At 36.4% G+C, this 21,400-nt stretch overlaps 1 protein-coding gene across 4 annotated transcripts; it reads left to right on the top strand.

The window, feature by feature from the left end:
* Positions 1 to 3: 3 nt before the first annotated feature.
* wdr24 (WD repeat domain 24) lies at positions 4 to 18,331 on the top strand. Of its 4 annotated transcripts, none has more exons than XM_051682004.1 (14): positions 4 to 41; positions 606 to 726; positions 2,135 to 2,204; positions 3,170 to 3,277; positions 3,787 to 4,147; positions 6,331 to 6,508; positions 6,801 to 7,225; positions 11,421 to 11,686; positions 11,826 to 11,935; positions 12,017 to 12,117; positions 12,571 to 12,675; positions 15,455 to 15,792; positions 16,234 to 16,418; positions 18,009 to 18,331. In XM_051682004.1, exons 4-14 carry the CDS (start codon positions 3,176 to 3,178, stop codon positions 18,175 to 18,177), a joined length of 2,340 nt encoding a protein of 779 aa, XP_051537964.1. In that variant the 5' UTR covers positions 4 to 41; positions 606 to 726; positions 2,135 to 2,204; positions 3,170 to 3,175; the 3' UTR covers positions 18,178 to 18,331. The 4 variants fall into 4 exon arrangements, with proteins under 4 accessions (XP_051537964.1, XP_051537966.1, XP_051537963.1 ...); XM_051682006.1 differs by having other exon boundaries at positions 606 to 863; positions 15,458 to 15,792; XM_051682003.1 differs by having other exon boundaries at positions 606 to 863.
* The last annotated feature ends 3,069 nt before the right edge of the window (positions 18,332 to 21,400 follow it).

Here is a 21,400-nt window from a genome sequence, read left to right as displayed (position 1 = left end):
CCGCTTCTCGTGAACGGTGTGTACATTTGTTTTGAAAAAGGGTGAGTTCTGCGCTGCTATTTTGTCCAAATCTAAACTTAAATTACAGGTTAACATTCATGTCCCGGAACATATATAAGCTGTATTATAAAGTGCGCTTGTTGCTGGCGTTATTACGGCTGTAATAAGCAGAGTTGTATGCATTTGTTGCACTTTGTTTTGGGAAGTGGCTGCCATGAGCACTAAAGGACAAACTTAATCATAATAAACATTCAGATAGATAGCTCCATGATCATAGTATAGAAAACTGCTTACTATAATCACGAAGTAACAATCTGTCTTTAAATAGCAAAAGGAGAATATGAATCGTGTAGTACCATTTCCATAAATTATTTATTTTTAATTGATCTTTTTCTGCATTTTCTGTCCATAACATACATAACACATCATTTGAATAATAATAATAATAAACTATTTAGTTTTAGTTTATCATATCATATATAGCACATATTAAAATCACTTTAGATTTTATATTATTGCTAATATATTTTTCTAATATTGTGTTTGATGATTAATATTGTTGCTCTGCTGCTAATATTGTGGTCATTCTTCTTTCTGTTCTGCAGGTCGGTGTGTAATTCCATATAAACATGTTAAACGTGCTCGTGCACATTTGTGCGTGACGTCACGTGCTGACTGTCACGCCAGGTGGAATTTTTGTCGAGCTGTGCGCGAGGAGGACCGACGGTAAAAAACTGAGATGGAAATAACATTAATATCCCTTAATGTTTTTCCATTCACCACCACTGAACATCTTTAGGATGATCTGTACAGTTATTTTTCCAGTTATTCAAATATGGTGTGGAAGAATTGTTTTCATTCAGGTACCTTATTGTAGATTATTTAAAGGCATATTTAATGAAAAGTTAAAATATTGACATCATTTACTCACCCCCATGTCGTTCTCAACCTGTATGACTTTTTTTCTTAAAGGAATATTCCGGGTTCAATACAAGTTGAGCTCAATCGACAGCATTTGAGGCATAATGTTGATTACCGCAAAAATAAATTTAGACTCCCTGCTTTTCTTTAAAAAAAGCAAAAATCAAGGTTACAGTGAGGCACTTACAATGGAAGTCAATGGGGCCAATTTTTGGAGAGTTTAAACATTTCATAGAAATGTGAAACTTATAATTTTATAAAAGCACTTACATTAATTCTTCTGTTAAAACTTGTGTATTATTTGAGCTGTGAAGTTGTTTAAAATGTCGTTTTTATGATCGTTTTAGTGTTTACGGCGGTACCTTGTCTTGGAACAAAGTTGTAAAATTGGCGATAACTTTACACAGAAAAGGTTAGTAAGTGGTTTTATCACACTAAAATCATGTTAACACACATAATGTGTACATCTTGTGGCTATACATTTGAAACAGTGAGTATTTTAACGTTTACGGATTGGCCCCATTGACTTCCATTGTAATTGCATTACTGTAACCCAGATTTTTGCTTTATTTTTTTTTTTTTAATAAAATGAGGGATGAATCAAAATGAATTTTTATGGTTATCGAGATTTTCTCGACACGCGGATAGTCAGTCCTAGTCTGTGCGGATCGTCGTCGCGAGCGCCTGCCGTTGACTGTACTAAAAGATTTTCACAAAGCAGTTATAGCATGCATGCGTCAAACGTGTTTGTAGTCACTTGTGGTCAGTATATTTTGAAAGGCAACCCGGTCGATCTGGCACGATCCGATTTGGAATGCACAAAAACTTAGTATACCCGGGCCTTCACGTGAACACAAAAGGAGAAACTCTGAAGACTGTACTGGTCTCTCAATTCAGTTCAATTACAATGAATAAAGGCTTTCAAGCTTGAAAACAGATGCAAAAACACAATAAAAGTGTCCTTAAAGGGGTCCTTAGGACTCGAGCACTATATTTGAATTCTTCTGGAGCCATACAATAGCTTTGCGTGTGGAACAGACTGAAATTTAAGACATTATTCACTGAAAATCTTGACATCCGCCTTCATCATAAAGATTTGGAACGCCATGAGGGTAAATATAATGATGACAGAATTTTCATTTTTCAGCGACTGTCCCTTTAACCCATTGACTGGAATGGATAACTTATTTTCTTTGTCTCTTTTTTCCCAAAGGTCTTGGTGTCAAGTGAATGAGAAAGTTGAAGCTGTTTTTTCTCAACAGAACAGGCTTTGATCACAAAGCGTAAGTGTCAACCCCTTTATTTATTCATATATATATTTGTGTCTTTACACTTATTGCTCAGAGCAGGGCCATCACCTCTATTGATCTCTGCCTGCATCACCTTTGTCTATTGATGGACTACACTCTTGAAATGGATCTACCATTTAATTGCCAACAAAAGCCTTCATCAGCCAACTAACAAAGGACAATGCAACTATGTGAACTTCTGCAGTTAATCCAGATTGAACTTCAAAGACATTACTCAATCTTACAGTTCATACAAAATCTTTGTTTAAACACTGGACCTTAACACTTACTTAGTTTACTAATTTTAAGCCATGACTTGCACTGGACATAAATAAGTAATATTGGCATTATTTTCATGCTGGTTAGCCAGATGGGAACTGGCCCCCACAATGAGCATGGTGTCTCCCAAGGTTATTTTTCTCCATTAACCAACATCTCATGGAGTTTTGTGTTTCTTGCCACAGTCGCCTTCGGCTTGCTCACTGGGGATCTAAATAAAATAATTATTTAATTATTTAATTGTTTATTTTTATACACAATTTACAATCATATTTAATCAAACTACACAATGATCACTCTAAGACTTTATAGATATTACAGGTTCATTTTCTGTTCATGCATGATTTTCTGTAAAGCTGCTTTGAAACGGTGTGTGTTGTGAAAAGCGCTATACAAATAAAAATGACTTGACTACAAAGACACTGATATTCTTAAATTAATGCATTTGTCCCTCCACCCAATTCTGAACATATGGAGTGGGGACATCCTCCTATAAATACTCATAAGAGCATCTTCACTATGAGAAATATACAGTAACAGTTGATTAGAATCCATGTTCCACCTGCTGGTCAGAGAAGGAACTGCAAAAGCTGCCTTAGCTACTCCTCTCTCATGTTCTGCTCTGTTTCTCTTTATGTTTATTTTCCCTCTGTTTTCTGCTTTTACTCTTTACTTTGCAGCCTGAGATGGAGAAGATGACTAAGGTCAGCACCATCAGTGGTCGCACCATGTTTTGCCACCTGGATGCACCGGCCAATGCCATAAGCGTGTGTCGGGATGCTACACAGGTAAAAATACTGTCAACTGTTTGTTTCTTTAACACCTTATTTCAAAGTCCTTTGTTTCTCCTATGTTATTATTTATGTATATGCAATGACATTTGCAATGAAATACTTTTTGGTGTTACTGTGTGTATAAATATATATATATATATATATATATATATATATACACATATATACACATACAGTGACCCCAAAAAGTATTTGGACAAATACGAACACTCGCAAATGTCAAAGTGTCATTACATTAGATAAGAAAAATGCAAACATTTTACAAATAGAAGTTTGTTAGGTCAAAAAAATAAATAAATAAATACATGTACTGTTAAGAATCAAGACATACAGTATTTGGACACTTCCAGGTATTTAATGTGATAAAATACTCCTGCTAACATGGCTCAGAAAGTATTTTTGCTTTGATATTTTGTTATGTAATTAAATTACAGTGTGGCTTAACTGTGTAAATAATTTCTGCGGCCACTGTAGCTAACTTATGACATCTTTTCATGTCTCAGGTTGTGATTGCCGGGCGAAACATTTTCAAGATATACGGTCTGGAGGAAGAAGGTTTCGTGGAGCGTCTGAACCTGCGTGTGGGCCGGAAACCTTCACTGAACTTCAGCTGTGCGGACGTCATGTGGCATCAAATGGAGGAGAATTTGCTCGCCACTGCAGCCACCAATGGAGCCGTGGTCACGTGGAACCTGGCGCGACCCTGCCGCAATAAGCAGGAGCAGCTGTTTACAGAACACAAGCGCACAGTAAATAAGGTCTGTTTTCATCCCACTGAGGTGCACATGCTGCTGTCTGGATCTCAGGATGGATTCATGAAGTGTTTTGACCTGCGAAAGAAAGAGAGTGTCAGCACATTTTCAGGTATGTCCAAACTAGAGGTCTATCAGTAGTGGATTTTGCAGATACCCATTCCTAAGGTGGTGGAAAAGGCAGATAACCGATTAATCGTCCGATAGTTTTTAAAATCGATTTGTAGAGTGTTAAAAACACTTTTTTTAGACACAAAGTAGAAGAGTCCAAAATGAATAAAATCCCAGATGCAGTTTTTTGTGCATCCAAAATATCAGTAATAACCAGGAAAAAAATGAAGATTTGGTGCATAACGTGTGGCTATGAACATATCCGAAATACACATACATACTTCTGGACTCTTATTTTGAAGTAATGGAGACTTGGCTCCCTTACAATGCTCTATATTCAATATTTACCAAATTAAGCCTATAGATTCACCAGATTAAGGATTTTGTATATATACATTTCACCAGGTGAGGTTTTTTATTATTATTCACAAGATATTAAGTTAGAGACATGATGTGCTGATGGGGCCAGTTTCCATATAGTCACATTTTACTTTTCATGCCCTTGCTTCAATTTAGAACACTGGCCTTATCTAATCAAAATAACAAAATATGCATTGAAGTGAGGATAAAAAAATATAGATGAATATTGTCAGGAATTATTATTATTATTTTACCTCAAAAGGCCACTGTTATACTGTAGAACCAAGCCATTCTAACTGTAGAATCCTCCAGCATCGGCCACAGAGGTACAAGAAGAAATAAAAATAAAAAGTTGTAAAAAAGCTGCATAGATTTTTGCAGATAACTGATAGTTGCATAAAAAAAACTATCGGCAACAATCGGCATAGATTATTACAGATAACCAATAGTTGCAAAAAACTATCTGCAACTATCGGCAGAGATTTTTTACAGATAACAGATAGTTGCAAAAAACTATCTGCAACTATCAGCATAGATTTTTACAGATAACGATAGTTGCAAAAAACTATCTGTAACTATCAGCATAGATTTTTACAGATAACCGATAATTGCAACAAAAAAAAAAACTATCGGCGACTATTGGCATAGATTTTTACAGATAACCGATAGTTGCAAAAAAAATAAATAAATATCGCAACTACCGGCATAGATTTTTACAGATAACCGATAGTTGCAAAAAACTGTCTACAAATATCAACATAGATTTTTACAGATAACCGATAGTTGCAAAAAACTATCAACAAATATCGGCATAGATTTTTACAGATAACCGATAGTTGCAAAAAACTATCTGCAACTATCGGCATAGATTTTTACAGATAACCGATAATTGCAACAAAAAAAAAAACTGTCGGCGACTATTGGCATAGATTTTTACAGATAACCGATAGTTGCAAAAAAAAATAAATAAATATCGCAACTACCGGCATAGATTTTTACAGATAACCGATAGTTGCAAAAAACTATCTACAAATATCAACATAGATTTTTACAGATAACCGATAGTTGCAAAAAACTATCTACAAATATCAACATAGATTTTTACAGATAACCGATAGTTGCAAAAAACTATCTACAAATATCGGCATAGATTTTTACAGATAACCGATAGTTGCAAAAAAAAACTATCGGAATAGATTTTTACAGATAACCGATAATTGCAACAAAAAAAACTATCGGCGACTATTGGCATAGATTTTTACAGATAACCGATAGCTGCAAAAAAACTATCTACAAATATCAACATAGATTTTTACAGATAACCGATAGTTGCAAAAAACTATCTACAAATATCGGCATAGATTTTTACAGATAACCGATAGTTGCAAAAAACGGTCTGCAACTATCGGCATAGATTTTTACAGATAACGATAGTTGCAAAAAACTATCTGTAACTATCAGCATAGATTTTTACAGATAACCGATAGTTGCAAAAAAGAACTATCGGCATAGATTTTTACAGATAACCCGATAGTTGCAAAAAATAAATAAATAAATATTGCAACTACCGGCATAGATTTTTACAGATAACCGATAGTTGCAAAAAGAATCTGTCGTCACAGATTAATCAGTAAAACCAATATATCAGCCTAACTCTAATCCAAACTCACGAACAAACACTCAAAAACACATGCCAGGGTTTAGTATATGAATAGTATTTGATAGTTTATTAATTGTGATTTAATTCATAGAGTCTTATGGTTTAGTTTAAGAAAGACTGTTTAGAAGCTACACACAATCTCAGTTTGTGTGTTTGTGTTTCAGGTCAGTCAGAGAGTGTACGGGATGTGCAGTTCAGTATGAAGGATTATTTCACATTTGCGGCCTCGTTCGAGAATGGAAACGTGCAGCTGTGGGACATCCGCAGACCCGACCGTTACGAGAGAATGTTTACTGCACACACAGGGCCGGTCTTCTGCTGTGACTGGCACCCTGAGGACAGGTTTGTATATTTAGAACAATGTTTAATGTCAGAGAGTTGAGACTGTACTTTTTAAATGTGTATCAGCTAAGGGCTCATTATGTCAACTTTAGGAGTACACAAGCTTATAGATGTCCTTAAATCATACTTAGACATAAAAGCCTCAACTCTAATGTTGATTTCATGGGGTCTTTCAAGACAACATGAAACGTCATTCACAATGCCTTTTACTGAATGTTCAGCTGGAAGTTTATTTGTAAGAATTATTTATTTACAGTTTATTTATAATACATATTGTATCATTCTCTTCAAGGGGATGGCTTGCAACAGGTGGGCGGGACAAGATGGTAAAAGTCTGGGACATGTCGACCAATCGGGTGAAGGAAATCTACTGCGTTCAGACCATTGCATCGGTGGCCAGAGTAAAGTGGCGTCCAGAGCGGCGCTATCACCTTGCGACCTGCTCAATGATGGTGGATCACAACATCTACGTGTGGGACGTCCGTCGGCCATTCATTCCCTTCGCTACATTTGAGGAGCACAAAGACGTTACCACAGGAATCGTGTGGCGGCACCAGCATGACCCCTACTTCCTGTTGTCAGGGTCAAAGGACAGCACACTGTACCAACACATGTTTAAAGACGCCAGCAGGCCTGTCGATCGCGCCAACCCTGAGGGGCTCTGTTTCGGGCTGTTTGGTGACCTGGCATTTGCTGCTAAAGAGAGTCTAATGACGGGTGAGTGACAAGTGAATTATCACTAAAAGTATGTACTTAGCTGGTAACGAGAAAGTACACACTTTTAAGGATGTAGGAAGACAGTACAGCAATATTGGGACATACTGCTACAATGTGAAATTCCACCTTGATTAGTCATAGACCGATATATCGGCCAAGCTGATAACTCGGCCGATAACTGTACCTGCTTGGCTATTTAACAGAGTTTGTTTTCCCTTGTGTCAGTTCGAAAATTTTTAGTGAATATTAAAGTAAATATTGTGTAAAACAATTTCATTTTGGTACATATGTGTAATCTCAATTTAATAAAATTGCATTAGGGTATATATGTCAACATTATATGCATGTCTGCCACTCTGCTCACTATTAGCAGAATTGGGTGTTGAAAAACTCATATCGGTCAACTACTAGTCTTGATACCCCAGACCCTCTTGTCACATACCAGTATATGCACTTAAACATTTGCATATAGCCAAATTCATTACCTTAAAATTCATTATTACTCAACTACAAAGTATAAAACCTTTTACATCTTTAAAATTTGCTGTTACAGATTTGGACTCATATTCCTCTCCATTTTATACAAATGAAAAACTAGAAAGTGAATAGTCAAAAACATATTTTCAAAGAGCTGTTACATGGATGCATACTTTGAATTCCACAGGAACAATTTCATATAAAGCATCTCACTATAGCATATGGGCACTTTTGGCATATTATTTTTAACGTACTATGATTTGTTGCACTAACCCTAATCTTTCATACTGTATAGTACAGATTAGAGGTAGACAGATATATCGGTTTTACTGATTAATCGGTGCCGATAGTTGCTATTTGGAACTATCTGCTATTGGCAAAATTCTATGCTGACAGTTTATTTTTTTCCTCATCAATAAACCTCATCTGATGATTATACAGGATAGTCTATTAAAAGTGTCATTTGGGAAATACTTGCATATATAGGATTGTACTTCTGAAGTTTTCTAGTTATTGAGATTTTGGCTGCACACTAAACTGCTTTTGGGATTTTATTCATTTTGGACTCTTGTAGCCTCAATGTATGTGCCCTTCATAGTAAGGAAAGACACTGAATTTTTTTTTTATCATTCTATAAACTGATTTAAAAAAAACTATCGGCCAATTAATCGATTATCTGCCTTTTCCACCACCTTAGTTATCAGTGGTGTTGGTTGACCTCTAGTACAGATTGCATTCTAATTGGGATGTGGGCTTAGTGAAGCATTCAGGAACTACTGAATGAGCAAACTGACCAAAAATGTATTAGAATTTGAAATATATATATATATCTGAAAATATAAGGGTGCTTCTTCAACTTCGGGCACTTTTAGGACTGTGGACTTAAGAAAGTGAAGTCTGGTTCAAACATTTTTCACACTCTCACTAGTTTATTTAATTTGTTGACTAACAACAATGTCCAACATTGTATGTACATGCATCAAAGGAGATCTGTGTCATTTTTGTCATGAAAATTCCTACTACACTGTCATTTCCAGCACATCTCAAATTCTGTATTGCGTTTAATAGAATTCTGTGGTGGAAATGACGCTGATGGAAGTGAATTGTTTTATGTTTTTGAAGTAAAATGGCTGACTTATTTGTCTTGCTAAGGCTAATTTAATAGCTAACATTTTATTTATCCTAAATACAAACAATTAAATAATATTTTCACATTTTTTGTATAATTTGGCAAAGTTAGAGTTTGATTGGAAATGATGGCCAATCTCAGTTTAGTTAGCAAGTACACTTACACCTGAAAAAACTTTATTAGGGGCAAAATTGTTTGGTTTAAAATTGTAAAAACTCTCTTTTTTTTTTGTTTTTTGTTTTTTTTGGATTTTTTTTTTTTATTTTTCCCCTTTTTCTCCCAATTTGGAATGCCCAATTCCCGATGCGCTCTAAGTCCTCGTGGTCGCATAGTAATTCGCCTCAGTCCGGGTGGCGGAGGACGAATCCCAGTTGCCTCCGCGTCTGAGACAGTCAACCTGCGCATCTTATCACGTGGCTTGTTGAGCGCGTTGCCACGGAGACATAGCGCGTGTGGAGGCTTCATGCCATCCACCGCGGCAACCACGCTCAATTCACCATGCGCTCCACCAAGAACAAACCACATTATAGTGACCATGAGGAGGTTACCCCATGTGACTCTACCCCCCCTAGCAACCGGGCCAATTTGGTTGCTTAGGAGACCTGGCTGGAGTCACTCAGCACGCCCTGGGATTCGAACTAGCAAACTAGTGAACTCCAGGGGTGGTAGCCAGCGTATTTTAAAAAATTCTCATTTTTAAAAAACTGATTGAAATAATTTTCACACAATAAATATTGAAATTGTTTGTATATTTCACTCTTTGTTTAGATTATCATAGTTTAAACATTTACAACCCCAATTCCGATTGGGACAGTATGAAAATTGCTAGTAAAAACAAAAAGGAGTGATTTGTAAATTATATTCACCCTGTGTTTTATTGAAAGCACCACAACTAAACATATATGATGTTTTACCTTGTGAATTTTATTGTGTTTTTTATATGCAGTATTTTCAATCAGATGATTACAACACACTCCAAAAAAAGTTGAGACAGGGGCAATATAAGACTAATAACAATTTGACAAGTTAAAATAACAAGGGGATGTGAAACAGGAGACGTTAAACAGGTGAGGCAATCGTGTCATAGTACTGTATACTGTATAAGGAGCCTCCAAAAACAGCCTAGACCTTTAAGAGCAAGGATCATTCGAGACTTGTCAATTTGCCATCAGATGCTTCAGCAAATAATCCAGCACTTTGAGAACAATGTTCCCAAAAGAGAGAATGGAAGGTTTTGGGCATTTCACCCTCTACAGTGCACAATATAGTTAAAAGATTCAAGGAATCTGGTCAAATCTCGGTGCAAAAAGGGCAAGACGAAAACCACTTCTGAATGCGCGTGATCTCTGATCCCTCAGACGTCTTAAAAAACATCATTCATCTGTAATGGATATCATGAACATGGGCTTGGGATTACTTTAGTAAACCTTTGTTAGTCAACATCACTCGCCGCTGCATCCACAGATGCAAGTTAAGACTTTACTATGTAAAGGAGAAGCCATACATCAACACTGTCCAGAAGCGCTGCTGACTTCTCTGGGCTCTTTCTCATCTTAGATGGAAAGTAGAACAGTGGAAATGTGTTTTTTGGTCTGATGAGTCCACATTTCAAATAGTTTTTGAAAAACACAGCCGTCTTGTTATCCAGGCCAAAGAGGAAAAGGACCATCCAAGCTGTTATTAGCGTCAGGTCCAAAAGCCAGTGTCTGTATGGGCCAGGGGTGTGTCAGTGCCCATGGCACGGGTAACTCGCACATCTGTGAGAACACCATGAATGCAGACAGATATGTAAAAATTTTGGAGCAACATATACTGCCATCCAGCACCATCTTTTCCAGGGATGTCCCTGCATTTTCCAGTAGGACAACTTCAAACCACATACTGCCTGGATTACAAGTGCATGGCTGTGTGAGCAGAGAGTGTGGGTGCTAGATTGGCCTTCCTGCAGTCCTGACCATCTCCAATTGAGAATGTGTGGTCCATTATGAAGCACACTATATGGCAACGAAGACCCCGTACAATTGTGCAGCTGAAGAACTATAAACTTAACAAACTTGTGTCTTCAGTGCCCATATGCTTAATAAGTGTTATTAGAAGAACTGGTGATGTTTCACAGTGGTAAACACTCGACTGTCCCAACTTTTTTGGAGCGTGTTGCAATCATCTGATTTGAAATTACTGTGCATTTAAAAAAAAAAAAACTATGAAATTCACAAGGTAAAACATCATATAATGTGTAGCTGTAGTGCTTTCAATATAGCAAAGGGTGAATATAATTTACAAATCACTCCTTTTTGTTTTTATTAGCATTTTTCATGCTGTCCCATCTTTTTCAGAATTGGGGTCGTAATAATTTGTATTTTCAAAGTTTAATATTGAAGTAAGGGGACAAGGCTAAAACAGTCAAATCTGTACATAAAAGGCCTTCGAAAAGTACCAAAAATAAATGAAAAAGGCCTGGTAAAAAGTTTCCAATTCAGTTTTAATGTGTCCTCCATATAACAAAGAAATCTGCCTGAAGTTGAAGAAACACATATTGCACTCATCTTTGAAAAATACTGATTTCTTATCAGAAATTCTCCTTATTAGCTCCTGCATCTGTAGGTGATGTGGGACGTAAACCCTACCCGGGAGGCGATCGTCGATACCCCATCTTCTTCTTTAAGAAACCGGATGTGACGGAGCAGTTTGCGCAGGTGTCCAGCGCGCTCAATGTGTTTGAGAGTGAAGCGGGCAGCAGTGTTGGCATGGACTGGTTTATTAATACTGCGCAAAGTTACCTGCTGAGCGGAAAACCATTCGCTGAACTCTGTGAGCACAACGCTCAAGTCGCTAAGAGACTCAAAAGACCTCAGGTACAGATGAAGTTTTGTTTGCTTTTATCATTTTTGTTTCTTTGTTTTTTGAGTATTTAAGTTTTATTGAATTTGATTTGTTGCTGGTGGTGGTGTTGCATGTGTGTGTGTGTGTGTGTGTGTGTGTGTATTTATAAAGGAATCAACCACATGGACTATGCTGCGAATCATGTTTTCAGAGCCAGCTAATCCGTCCTTGTCAACCAATCACAATCTGAATAAATCAGGGAATCTCCCCCTCGTTAACAGGTATACTGCCATAACCCTGTCTGATATTTGATGTCTGAACCTGTTTGACTTACTCAAATACATCAATTTCTTTGACTGTAGCTTCAGTATGAAGGAGATGAGTGCTGCTCTCAATGAGAGAAACAAAGAAAACCGACAAGATAACTTACACAACCTGGAGACCAACCTCAACAACAATGATGGTGAGACACAGACATAAGAACACAAGATATCATCTGCTGTCTAGAGGAATTGATTCAAATTCAATGAAAGTGAAAATGGTATTCATTTTTTTTTAGGTACAATTATGTTTGGATTTAAAGTTTTAAGTTAAAGATTGTATTTAAATGTGTCATTTTTGAGTCAGTATTTTTACATTATTATTTTTTATTTTTTATTTATTCAATCAGTTGTTCACAGTGAGACCAGGAACATGTATTAAGAAAGTAAATGGGGTAATTTGTTATTTCATGTTGTATTTTAAGTACTTTTAACAGTTTAGGGTTAAGTATCTTTCCCCAGTGGCACAATGGTTTTCGAGTGTCTGTTAATGGCTCACTCTCTCTAGTATCTCTTTGGCTGTCAGCCCAGATACTCAACCGTCAGGATACAACAAACCTTGAAAACACAAAGACTCTCTCTTTTTTTCTTTGTAGAGAATGAGGAGACAGAGGGCAGTGAAGGTCAGGCCGAGTATCTGTTTGGAGATGCTGAGCTGGATGATGATGATCTGTACAGTATGGAACACGACAACCAGGCAGGTCAGTCAACACACACGTTACACATCAACACTCACAAGTTCTGTTCCAAAACACTCTTTGAAACACTCTCCAAGCAACATTGTTTTTTTCTTTTCATTTTTTTCTCCCCTTTTTCTCCCCAATTTGGAATGCCCAATTCCCAATGCGCTCTAAGTCCTCATGGTGGCGTAGTGACTCGCCTCAATCCGAGTGGCGGAGGACGAATCTCAGTTGCCTCCACGTCTGAGACCGTCAATCCGCGCATCTTATCACGTGACTTGTTGAGTTCGTTACTGCGGAGACCTAGCGTGTGTGGAGGCTCACGCTATTCTCCGCGGCATCCATGCACAACTCACCACGCGCCCCACTGAGAGTGAGAACCACATTATAGTGACCACGAGGAGGTTACCCCATGTGACTCTACCCTCCCTAGCAACCAGGCCAATTTGGTTGCTTAGGAAGCCTGACTGGAGTCACTCAGCACGCCCTGTGACTCCAGGTGTGGTAGTCAGCGTCTTTACTTGCTGAGCTACCCAGGCCCCCCCAAGCAACGTTGTTAACGGTTACTCACTCACTCACTCATGTGAAAAGCACATGAAATTTGACTCAATCAGACTGAACGTGTTTTTGCATTTTGAATTTTTTTTAAAGTGAAAGTTCTAATGCATGTTAGCATAGAAAAATAATTCCAGCTCCTTCCAAAAAGTCTTATTTTATTCCATTAGATGGCAGTAAGCACTAAAAAAACATTTTTCTCTCTGTCACATTCCAACACAATATACAGATCTGAAATGTAGGTGGCGCTCAAATGCATTTTAGCCTTCATAGATGTGCTCCTGGTTCAGTCTGATTTCAGTTCATGCACCACACTTGTTATTACATCGAATATCTCGGCCTCTGAGTGGACTAGAAGCTCAGTCTAGGTTTCATTAGAAAACTGAGATAACATTTTATTATCAATAGTCGAAAACATTTTTCTAATGATTTGTTTAGCATGCTTTTCCTGCTGGATGGCATATTTTGTTCTGGACATGTAAGATATAACATTAGATTATTCAGGCAAGCAAGCTCACAGACAAGTAAAAAATTATTTTAAAATGGTGTGAACGACCCCTAACCCTTAATGAGCAAATCCTTCAATAATGACCAAATTTGTCAAGAGCATGTCCGGCTCATTTTTCAGCCCAAAATCAAAAAAAAAAATATTTTTTGCATTGTGACATTTTCATGACAATTACATGCATTTCCCTCCATTATTGCTGAAAAATAAAATAAAATATCTTGTACTGTAATGTGGAAATAATAAAACTATCAATCGATTTAAAATGTATCAAATTAATTGCCTGATGTGCCGATTAATTATTAAAATAAATGGCATATGGGTCATTTACAAATAAATTTGTCAGAGGTGATAAAAATGAGAAATATAAAAAAATAAATAAAATAAAAAAACTCGTTTAAAACACGTCACGTTCATAGAAATGTAATCTTTGAGTTCAAATGTTGTTTTTACCAATAAAAAACAAAAAAAAACAACAAACATTTATGTAATTACTTTAAAAATGTCATGAGGTGTACACATCAAGTAAAAGGTATTAAAATAGTTTCTTTGCATCTTGAATACATGAGAGTGTATGCAACTTAATCATTAATTAAAAAAACGTTTTCAAACATTTTTACAAACGTCATGAATTTTTAAGTCAAGCATATCAAGAAGTTTTCTCATGGTTACGGTCAAAATGTGCCTTTTCATAAAAATGTCAAAATATTTATATTTAATGAGATGACAAAATAATGATTTGTTTTTAAAACTTCACACAGTCTTGTGGGTCTAAAGAGATCTACTTTGTTTTATGATTTTTGTCACATGATAACAAAATTGCTACCTACATGTAAGTTACACCACATGACTTTGATTTGGTGGACAACAGTTTTTCAAATATCAATCAAATTTTAAAATAAAATTAGTTCACTGCTTATTTTCTTAAGAAATATAATAAAAGATTATTCAGCACGACTCATGCTAACATTTCTTTTTTTTCATGAATTTCAGCTTTTAATGAGACTTTTTATTTTTCACTGTCTCAGGACGGTTACACCATGTCATTTTTGACTTATAAAGTAATTATTAAATTGTATACACCCCTTAATAACCAAAATTACTTCAATCTCAGTTTTTGAAAACATGTTCATCATAGAAGAGTCAGGCGGACATTTTTGGAGTGTCTCACTTTGGTAGCGACGCGTCTTATCGATATTCTGTGTTTTCAGTGGTACTTGGAAAATTCATTATTGCAGAATTATGTGCGTTCAGGGGGCATGATTAATTGCATAATTTTTTTTTAAAGTTTTATTTTTATATAATCAAGTGCACAAAATGAATGTGTTAAATCTCCAGCCTTAGGAAAAACATTTACATTTTCAAGCATTCATACATCATGGTTGTATTTGTTATACTGAATTTGATTGCATTTTAATTTATTTTAAAAAATTATCATTTTGCCAGACAGGATGATTTTCACTACAGCTTTTTGTTGCATTACAGAAATGAGAATTTGGGTGCATAATTATCATGAGAATTGGGTGCTAAAATAGGCTTTGTTTTCTTTAAGCTAAATAAAATGTATTTCTTTTTCTTTTGATTTTGGGGTGAAATATGACCCACACATTTCTTTGTGAGATTCACCTAAAAAGGTTGCCTAAATTTTTTTGGAACAAGGCTGTTTAGACCGCTTTATACATGCTGACACACACCTCTTTCTCAATCTCCTCTCTTTTTTCTCTCTCCTGTTCTCTCCAGCAGAGGAGCCTGAGTATCTGCTGCCTCAGGAAGCGTTCCCGCTTCGTCATGAGATCATGGACCACCCCTCGGCCCCGGAGCCGGTGCAGGAGAAGCCGGAGTCTCCGCACGTGAGCGCAAGCGAGGCGGAGAGCATGTGTTTGACCCCTATGGAGTCGTTCAGTCTCATCTCTGTCTCACAGCTTCTCTTCTCCCCGCACCTGCCCCCTCAGTTCTTCTGCCCCATCGTCAAGGAGATGCTGTGTTACTATGCTGAGCAGGGCGACGTGCAGATGGCTGTGTCTGTGCTCATCGTGCTGGGCGACCGCATCCGAAAGGAGATCGACGAGCTCACACAGGTGGAGTGAGCGAGAGTGTGTGGTTGTTGGGGTTGCTGAAACACTGCTTTCTTGTAGCCAGACATTTGACTATTGGAATAAAGTGTGGTGCACTTTGCAGATATATATATTTTTCGTATCCAAACTTAACATGCAAAAGCAACTGTAAGGAAGCTATTTGTTAGTTGTTTGAGTGGCCCGTCCAACCTGACACTGCAACATTGGTTTGTTTTCACAGTGATTATTTTTAACTAGATTTAGGGCTTAAATTAAATGTTTTTAATCTATTGCATTATTGCAACCTAAAGAAAGATGGAGAAAAAACATAAATGTTGAGATGTATAAGAGGTATTGTTGTATGAAACATGCATCCAACTGGTCCATGAACGCTCTGCAGGCATGCTGTTGAGACAACCGAAACGTGTGATGTGTGGTGTAATCTATGGGGTGTGTTTGTTTCAGGAACATTGGTATATGTCCTACATTGACCTGCTGCAGCGGTTTGAGCTGTGGAACGTCAGTAATGAGGTGATCAAACTGAGCACGTGCGGCGCGATTATGTGTCTGAATCAAACGTCCACCACCCTACACATCAACTGCAGCAACTGCAAACGACCAATGAGCAACAAGGGCTGGATTTGCGACAGGTACAACCTCTGACTCCTGACAACTTCTTTATTAAAACCAAGATCAACTAGTGTCTTCGTGTTTCAATATGGAGGATAACTGTAGTAGTGCCGTTTAAAACTAAAATTAAGGGATCAATGTATTAATTAAAAAATAAAGTGAAATAAATCACTTTTCAGATAGACAAATAAATGCACATATTTCAAATTAATTTTTTAAAACTATATCGTGAAAAAAGTTTACGCTTAAAACGTTAAAGTCCCCATATACATAAGTCGGGCATATGAGGTATCATATGAAAGCTTAGAATCTGAACTTTACACAGATATCCAGCACTTCTGCATTTATGTTACATAAAATAACAAAATAAGGCCTTGAAATATTTGTGTCGCAAATTAGCGCCCCCTAGAGGTAATGGGGTAGAAATATTTAAATGAAAATAAAAGTCTTTCACATAGCACATCAATAGACAAGTCATATATCAAATGAAAGCTCTCAATCTCAGGAATGTGACTGTGCAGTTTATGTTTTTGCCCTAATACTACAGTTTGAAATATATATTAAAAAAAAAAACACACAAAATGAAATATGATTTCTGTAAGTCATCAAATACAAACGTCTCATTTATGCTCCAATAGCTGCTGCTGTAAGCCCCAAGTAACCAAAAACTTTATATCTACTTTAACCTTAGGCAGTTTTCTAAATAATGAGCCATTTTTTACTTGTCTGTGAGCTTGCTTGCCTGAATAATCTAATGTTATATCTTAGATGTCCAGAACAAAATATGCCATCCAGCAGGAAAAGCATGCTAAACAAATCATCAGAAAAATGTTTTTGACTATTGATGATAAAATGTTATCTCAGTTTTCTAATGACACCTAGATTGAGCTTCTAGTCCACTCAGAGGCCGAGATATTCGATGTAATAACAAGTGTGGTGCATGAACTGAAATTAGACTGAATGAGGAGCACATCTGTGAAGGCTAAAATGCGTTTGAGCGCCACCTACATTTCAGATCTGTATATTGTGTTGGAATGTGATAGAGAGAAAAAAAAATGTTTTAGTGCTTACTGCCATCTAATGGAATAAAATAAGACTTTGTGGAAGGAGCTGGAGTGAACAGAACCAGAATGTTTTTGTATTAATAAAAAAAAAGAAAAAAAAAACTTTTATCATAACATATTATGATTATAAACACATGCAATATTATTTGAATAATTTTAGTCTTTTATTCCTCTTTTTTGAAAAACAATTAGTCCACAGTATGTGTGAATGGTGAGCTTTTAAGCACTAGAGTTTAATGGCTTAATATAACAATAAAATAATACAGTATTAAACCATTTTTAAATGCAGCTTTTTTAAATGCTATTTTTTAAAATGAATAAACTGATCATTTATTCCTTCAATTAATCTTCCAAATTTCAGTCCCCTCTCTTATGTGAAAGTAAATCATTTTTATTTATATCGAATTCTAAAAGAAGGCAATATGGAGTAATTATATATTGTGTAAAATGTATTTAAAGACACTACCTTCTATATTTTATACACTGTTGGAAAATCTTTAACACGTTTCTAATATATTTTTGTATATATATTTGAACCCTCTTTAGGTGCCATCAGTGTGCGAGTGTTTGTGCGGTGTGTCATCATGTTGTGAAGGGGTTGTTTGTGTGGTGTCAGGGCTGCAGTCATGGAGGACACCTGGAGCACATGATGGAGTGGCTGAAACAGTCGAAACACTGTCCAGCAGGCTGCGGACACCTTTGTGAATACACCTGACACCCAAATACACCTTCAATGGACATTCAAAGACGAACAATCTATCACGCTGCTACTTACAGAGGGAAAACAGTTTGAAATAATGTTCTGATGATAATCAAACTCACATAAGATAATCTACACACACACTTGAATGTGTGCTAACAACAATCAACCAGTGTTTTTGTTATTTGTTTTATAAATAGAATCTAATGTGCATAAGAAAATGATATCTATGTTGCTAAGATAAACTTATCTTTGGGAGTCATTCACCTCGAAAAATAAATCTTATACTCTTAAAAATTTTATTGTAAATGATTGTTGAAATCAGAATTATTTACGAAGAAAATTTGGTCTTCGACAATTAAGCCAAATCTTTGCTAGTCACCTGTGCTAGCATGTATAATGATCTCACTCCAAAACTGATTTACATTGGCAGAATTTTATCTAAAGTATTCAATCAAATATTTAATAATATTTCACTCATAGATATTGGAGCTACTTCTCCCTTTCTGTGTTGTAAAAACTGGACCCAAATACAATGGCCCCAAAAAGTATTTGGACACGAAAGCCACAATTAAAAGTCTCTGAATGTACATGCATGATCTTACACCGGTTATGCTCAAGCCAACATGAGTCAGTTTACATGCACACCAATATGCTGATTACTCTCTAAAATCAGCTTATTTAAAAATTCTGGCAAGGCAAGAAATTTGCGTTTTATATGACATTTGAAATAATCGCATTATTCTGTTTTTGATGTCAAACCGTGAAGAGGCATGCGCTCAAAACGGGCGCACATTGGTTGAGCCGGTAAGAACACCTGGTAAGGTGTTTACATGCCACGCGAAATTGGCATAATGGGCAAAAATCTACCTGTGTTGATCAGGTTATTCATAAGCTGTTTATGACATTTACACCGATAAAGGAACACTGTTTATTGCGTTTACATGACCGCACACATTGCCGGCCTATTAAACATAATCGGTGTAAGAACGTGCATGTAAATGCGCTCAATGTTTACATGCAGACCACTATGCTGATAACTCCCAAAAGTCAGCTTATTTAAAAAATCCACGTTTACATGACATTTGAAGTAATTGCATTATTCTCTGTTTTTGACGTCAAGCTGTGAAGACATTTATTTATTTGGCAGACGCATTTATCCAAAGGGACTTACAAAGGAGGAATAATACATCATTTTGAAGAGGCGTGCACACATATAAGTCGGTAAGAACGCCGGTAAAAGTGTTTACATGCAGCACAAAATCGGGGTAATGAGCAAAAATCTTCCCATGTTGATAGATTTATTCTTAAGCCGTTTATGACCTAACACCGATAAAGGAACACCGTTTATTGCGTTTACATGACCACACGCATTGTCGGTTTATTAAGCAAAAACTGTGTAAGAATGTGCATGTAAACAACTTAAACGGTTTTCCTTTATCAGGGTAAAGTCATAAATGGTTTAAGCATAAACTGTATCAACACAGGTGGATTTTTGCACTCATTGAGTGCGTTTACATGCACACCAATACACTGATAACTCCCAAAAGTTGGCTTGTTTAAAAATCCGACAATGTTTCCACCCCTGGAGTTCGCTAGTTCGAATCCTAGGGCGTGATGAGTGACTCCAGCCAGGTCTTCCAAGCAACCAAATTGGCCCGGTTGCTAGGGAGGGTAGAGTCACATGGGGTAACCTCCTCGTGGTCATGATTAGTGGTTCTTGCACTCAATGGGACGTGTGTTAAATTGTGTGTGGATCGCGGAGAGTAGCATGAGCCTCTACATGCTGCGAGTCTCCGCGGTGTCATGCACAGCGAGCCATGTGATAAGATGCACGGATTGACGGTCTCAGAAGAGTAGGCAACTGAGACTTGTTCTCCACCACCCGGATTGAGGTGAGTAACCGCACCGCCATGAGGACCTACTAAATAGTGGGAATTGGGCATTCCAAATTGGGGAGAAAGGGGGATAAAAAAATAAAATAAAATCCAACAACGCAAAAAACACATTATACTTGAAATTATCGGGTTATTCTCTGTTTTTGAAGTCAAAATGTAAACAGTCATGTGCACAACACGTGCACAACACTTGCTCACACTTGATAAGCTGGAAGAACGCTGGTAAAGGTGTTTACGTGCCACATGAAATCGGTGTATTGTTCAAAAATCTACTTGTGTCGATCAGTTTGTTCTTAAGCCGTTTAGGACCAGGGTTGGGGAGTAATGGAATACATGTAGAAGGATTACGTATTTAAAATAGTAAATATTAGTTACATTCAAAAAGTATTTTGATTACTGAAGAGATTACTTTGCCTTTTAATGCAATTTGTTTCATTTAATTTAGTTTATTCAGTTTGAATACATTTATCCATATAAATGATGCGATCTGAGGAGCTTTAGAACAGCGGTGAAACACTTTATGATTTGTTACATTCATACAAGTTCACACTGTTGTGAGTGAAAAGGTGGTTATGACATCACTGAGAAACTTAGAGGAGCTACATTGTGCTTCTACAGTTTAACAAAAACAGTTAGAAACTCTTTGAAAGATGAAACATAAATCCAGTTAATACGCGATTACATGCCTTGTCAATGTTTTTTAAGCGGTCAGGGTATTTTTACAAGAAATGCTAACCAATGTAGCCTTTAACATGGAATATAAAGCTACAATATATTATATTTTCTGCCACATTTTATGAACAGAATCCACATACGATCAGAAAAAGATGTCATTGTTTTCACTCTGTGGGTTTTTGAAGTTTGGAGCAGCAGAAATAGTTAACCTCGTGTAAATTGTCGTGTGAACAGTTAGCTTTATGCTAAGCTAAAATGCTATTTCTTGCCTTTACATGCACCTGTTACCAAGTGCGATTATATTTTATAATGAATTCTATGAAGAAAATTCACTTTAGAGCATAACTCTAGTTTCTCTAGTAAGACCTTTGATATTAAAGCAAAGATGTTCTGCAAAATATATTATTAATGAGAATTTAAATCTTGTTTTCCTGTAAAAAAAAAAAAAAAAACAACAACATCTAAAAATCCTTTTACTTGAGTAGCAAAACTGCATATTTATGCTTTTTCTTTCTTTTTTTTTTTCAGAAAATGTATTTTTAAAGTGGTGTATTTTCTTTATTTACTTGTTTATAGTAAAAACAAGTGAAAAAAATCTGCCAGTGCTGAAGAGTAATCCAAAGTATTTAGATTTACATTACTGACCTTGAGTAATCTAACGAAAT

The sequence above is a fragment of the Myxocyprinus asiaticus genome, chromosome 41 (assembly GCF_019703515.2).
Source record: "Myxocyprinus asiaticus isolate MX2 ecotype Aquarium Trade chromosome 41, UBuf_Myxa_2, whole genome shotgun sequence".
NCBI classification, from domain to species: domain Eukaryota; kingdom Metazoa; phylum Chordata; class Actinopteri; order Cypriniformes; family Catostomidae; genus Myxocyprinus; species Myxocyprinus asiaticus.
This window is presented reverse-complemented; position numbering and strand designations above follow the sequence as displayed.

Coding starts and splice junctions, on each gene's coding strand:
- wdr24 (XM_051682004.1), top strand. CDS start 3,176: ATGGAGAAGATGACTAAGGTCAGCACCATCAGTGGTCGCACCATGTTT. Junction 7,226..11,420: donor TAAAGAGAGTCTAATGACGG/GTGAGTGACAAG, acceptor TCTCCTTATTAG/CTCCTGCATCTGTAGGTGAT. Junction 11,936..12,016: donor AATCTCCCCCTCGTTAACAG/GTATACTGCCAT, acceptor CTTTGACTGTAG/CTTCAGTATGAAGGAGATGA.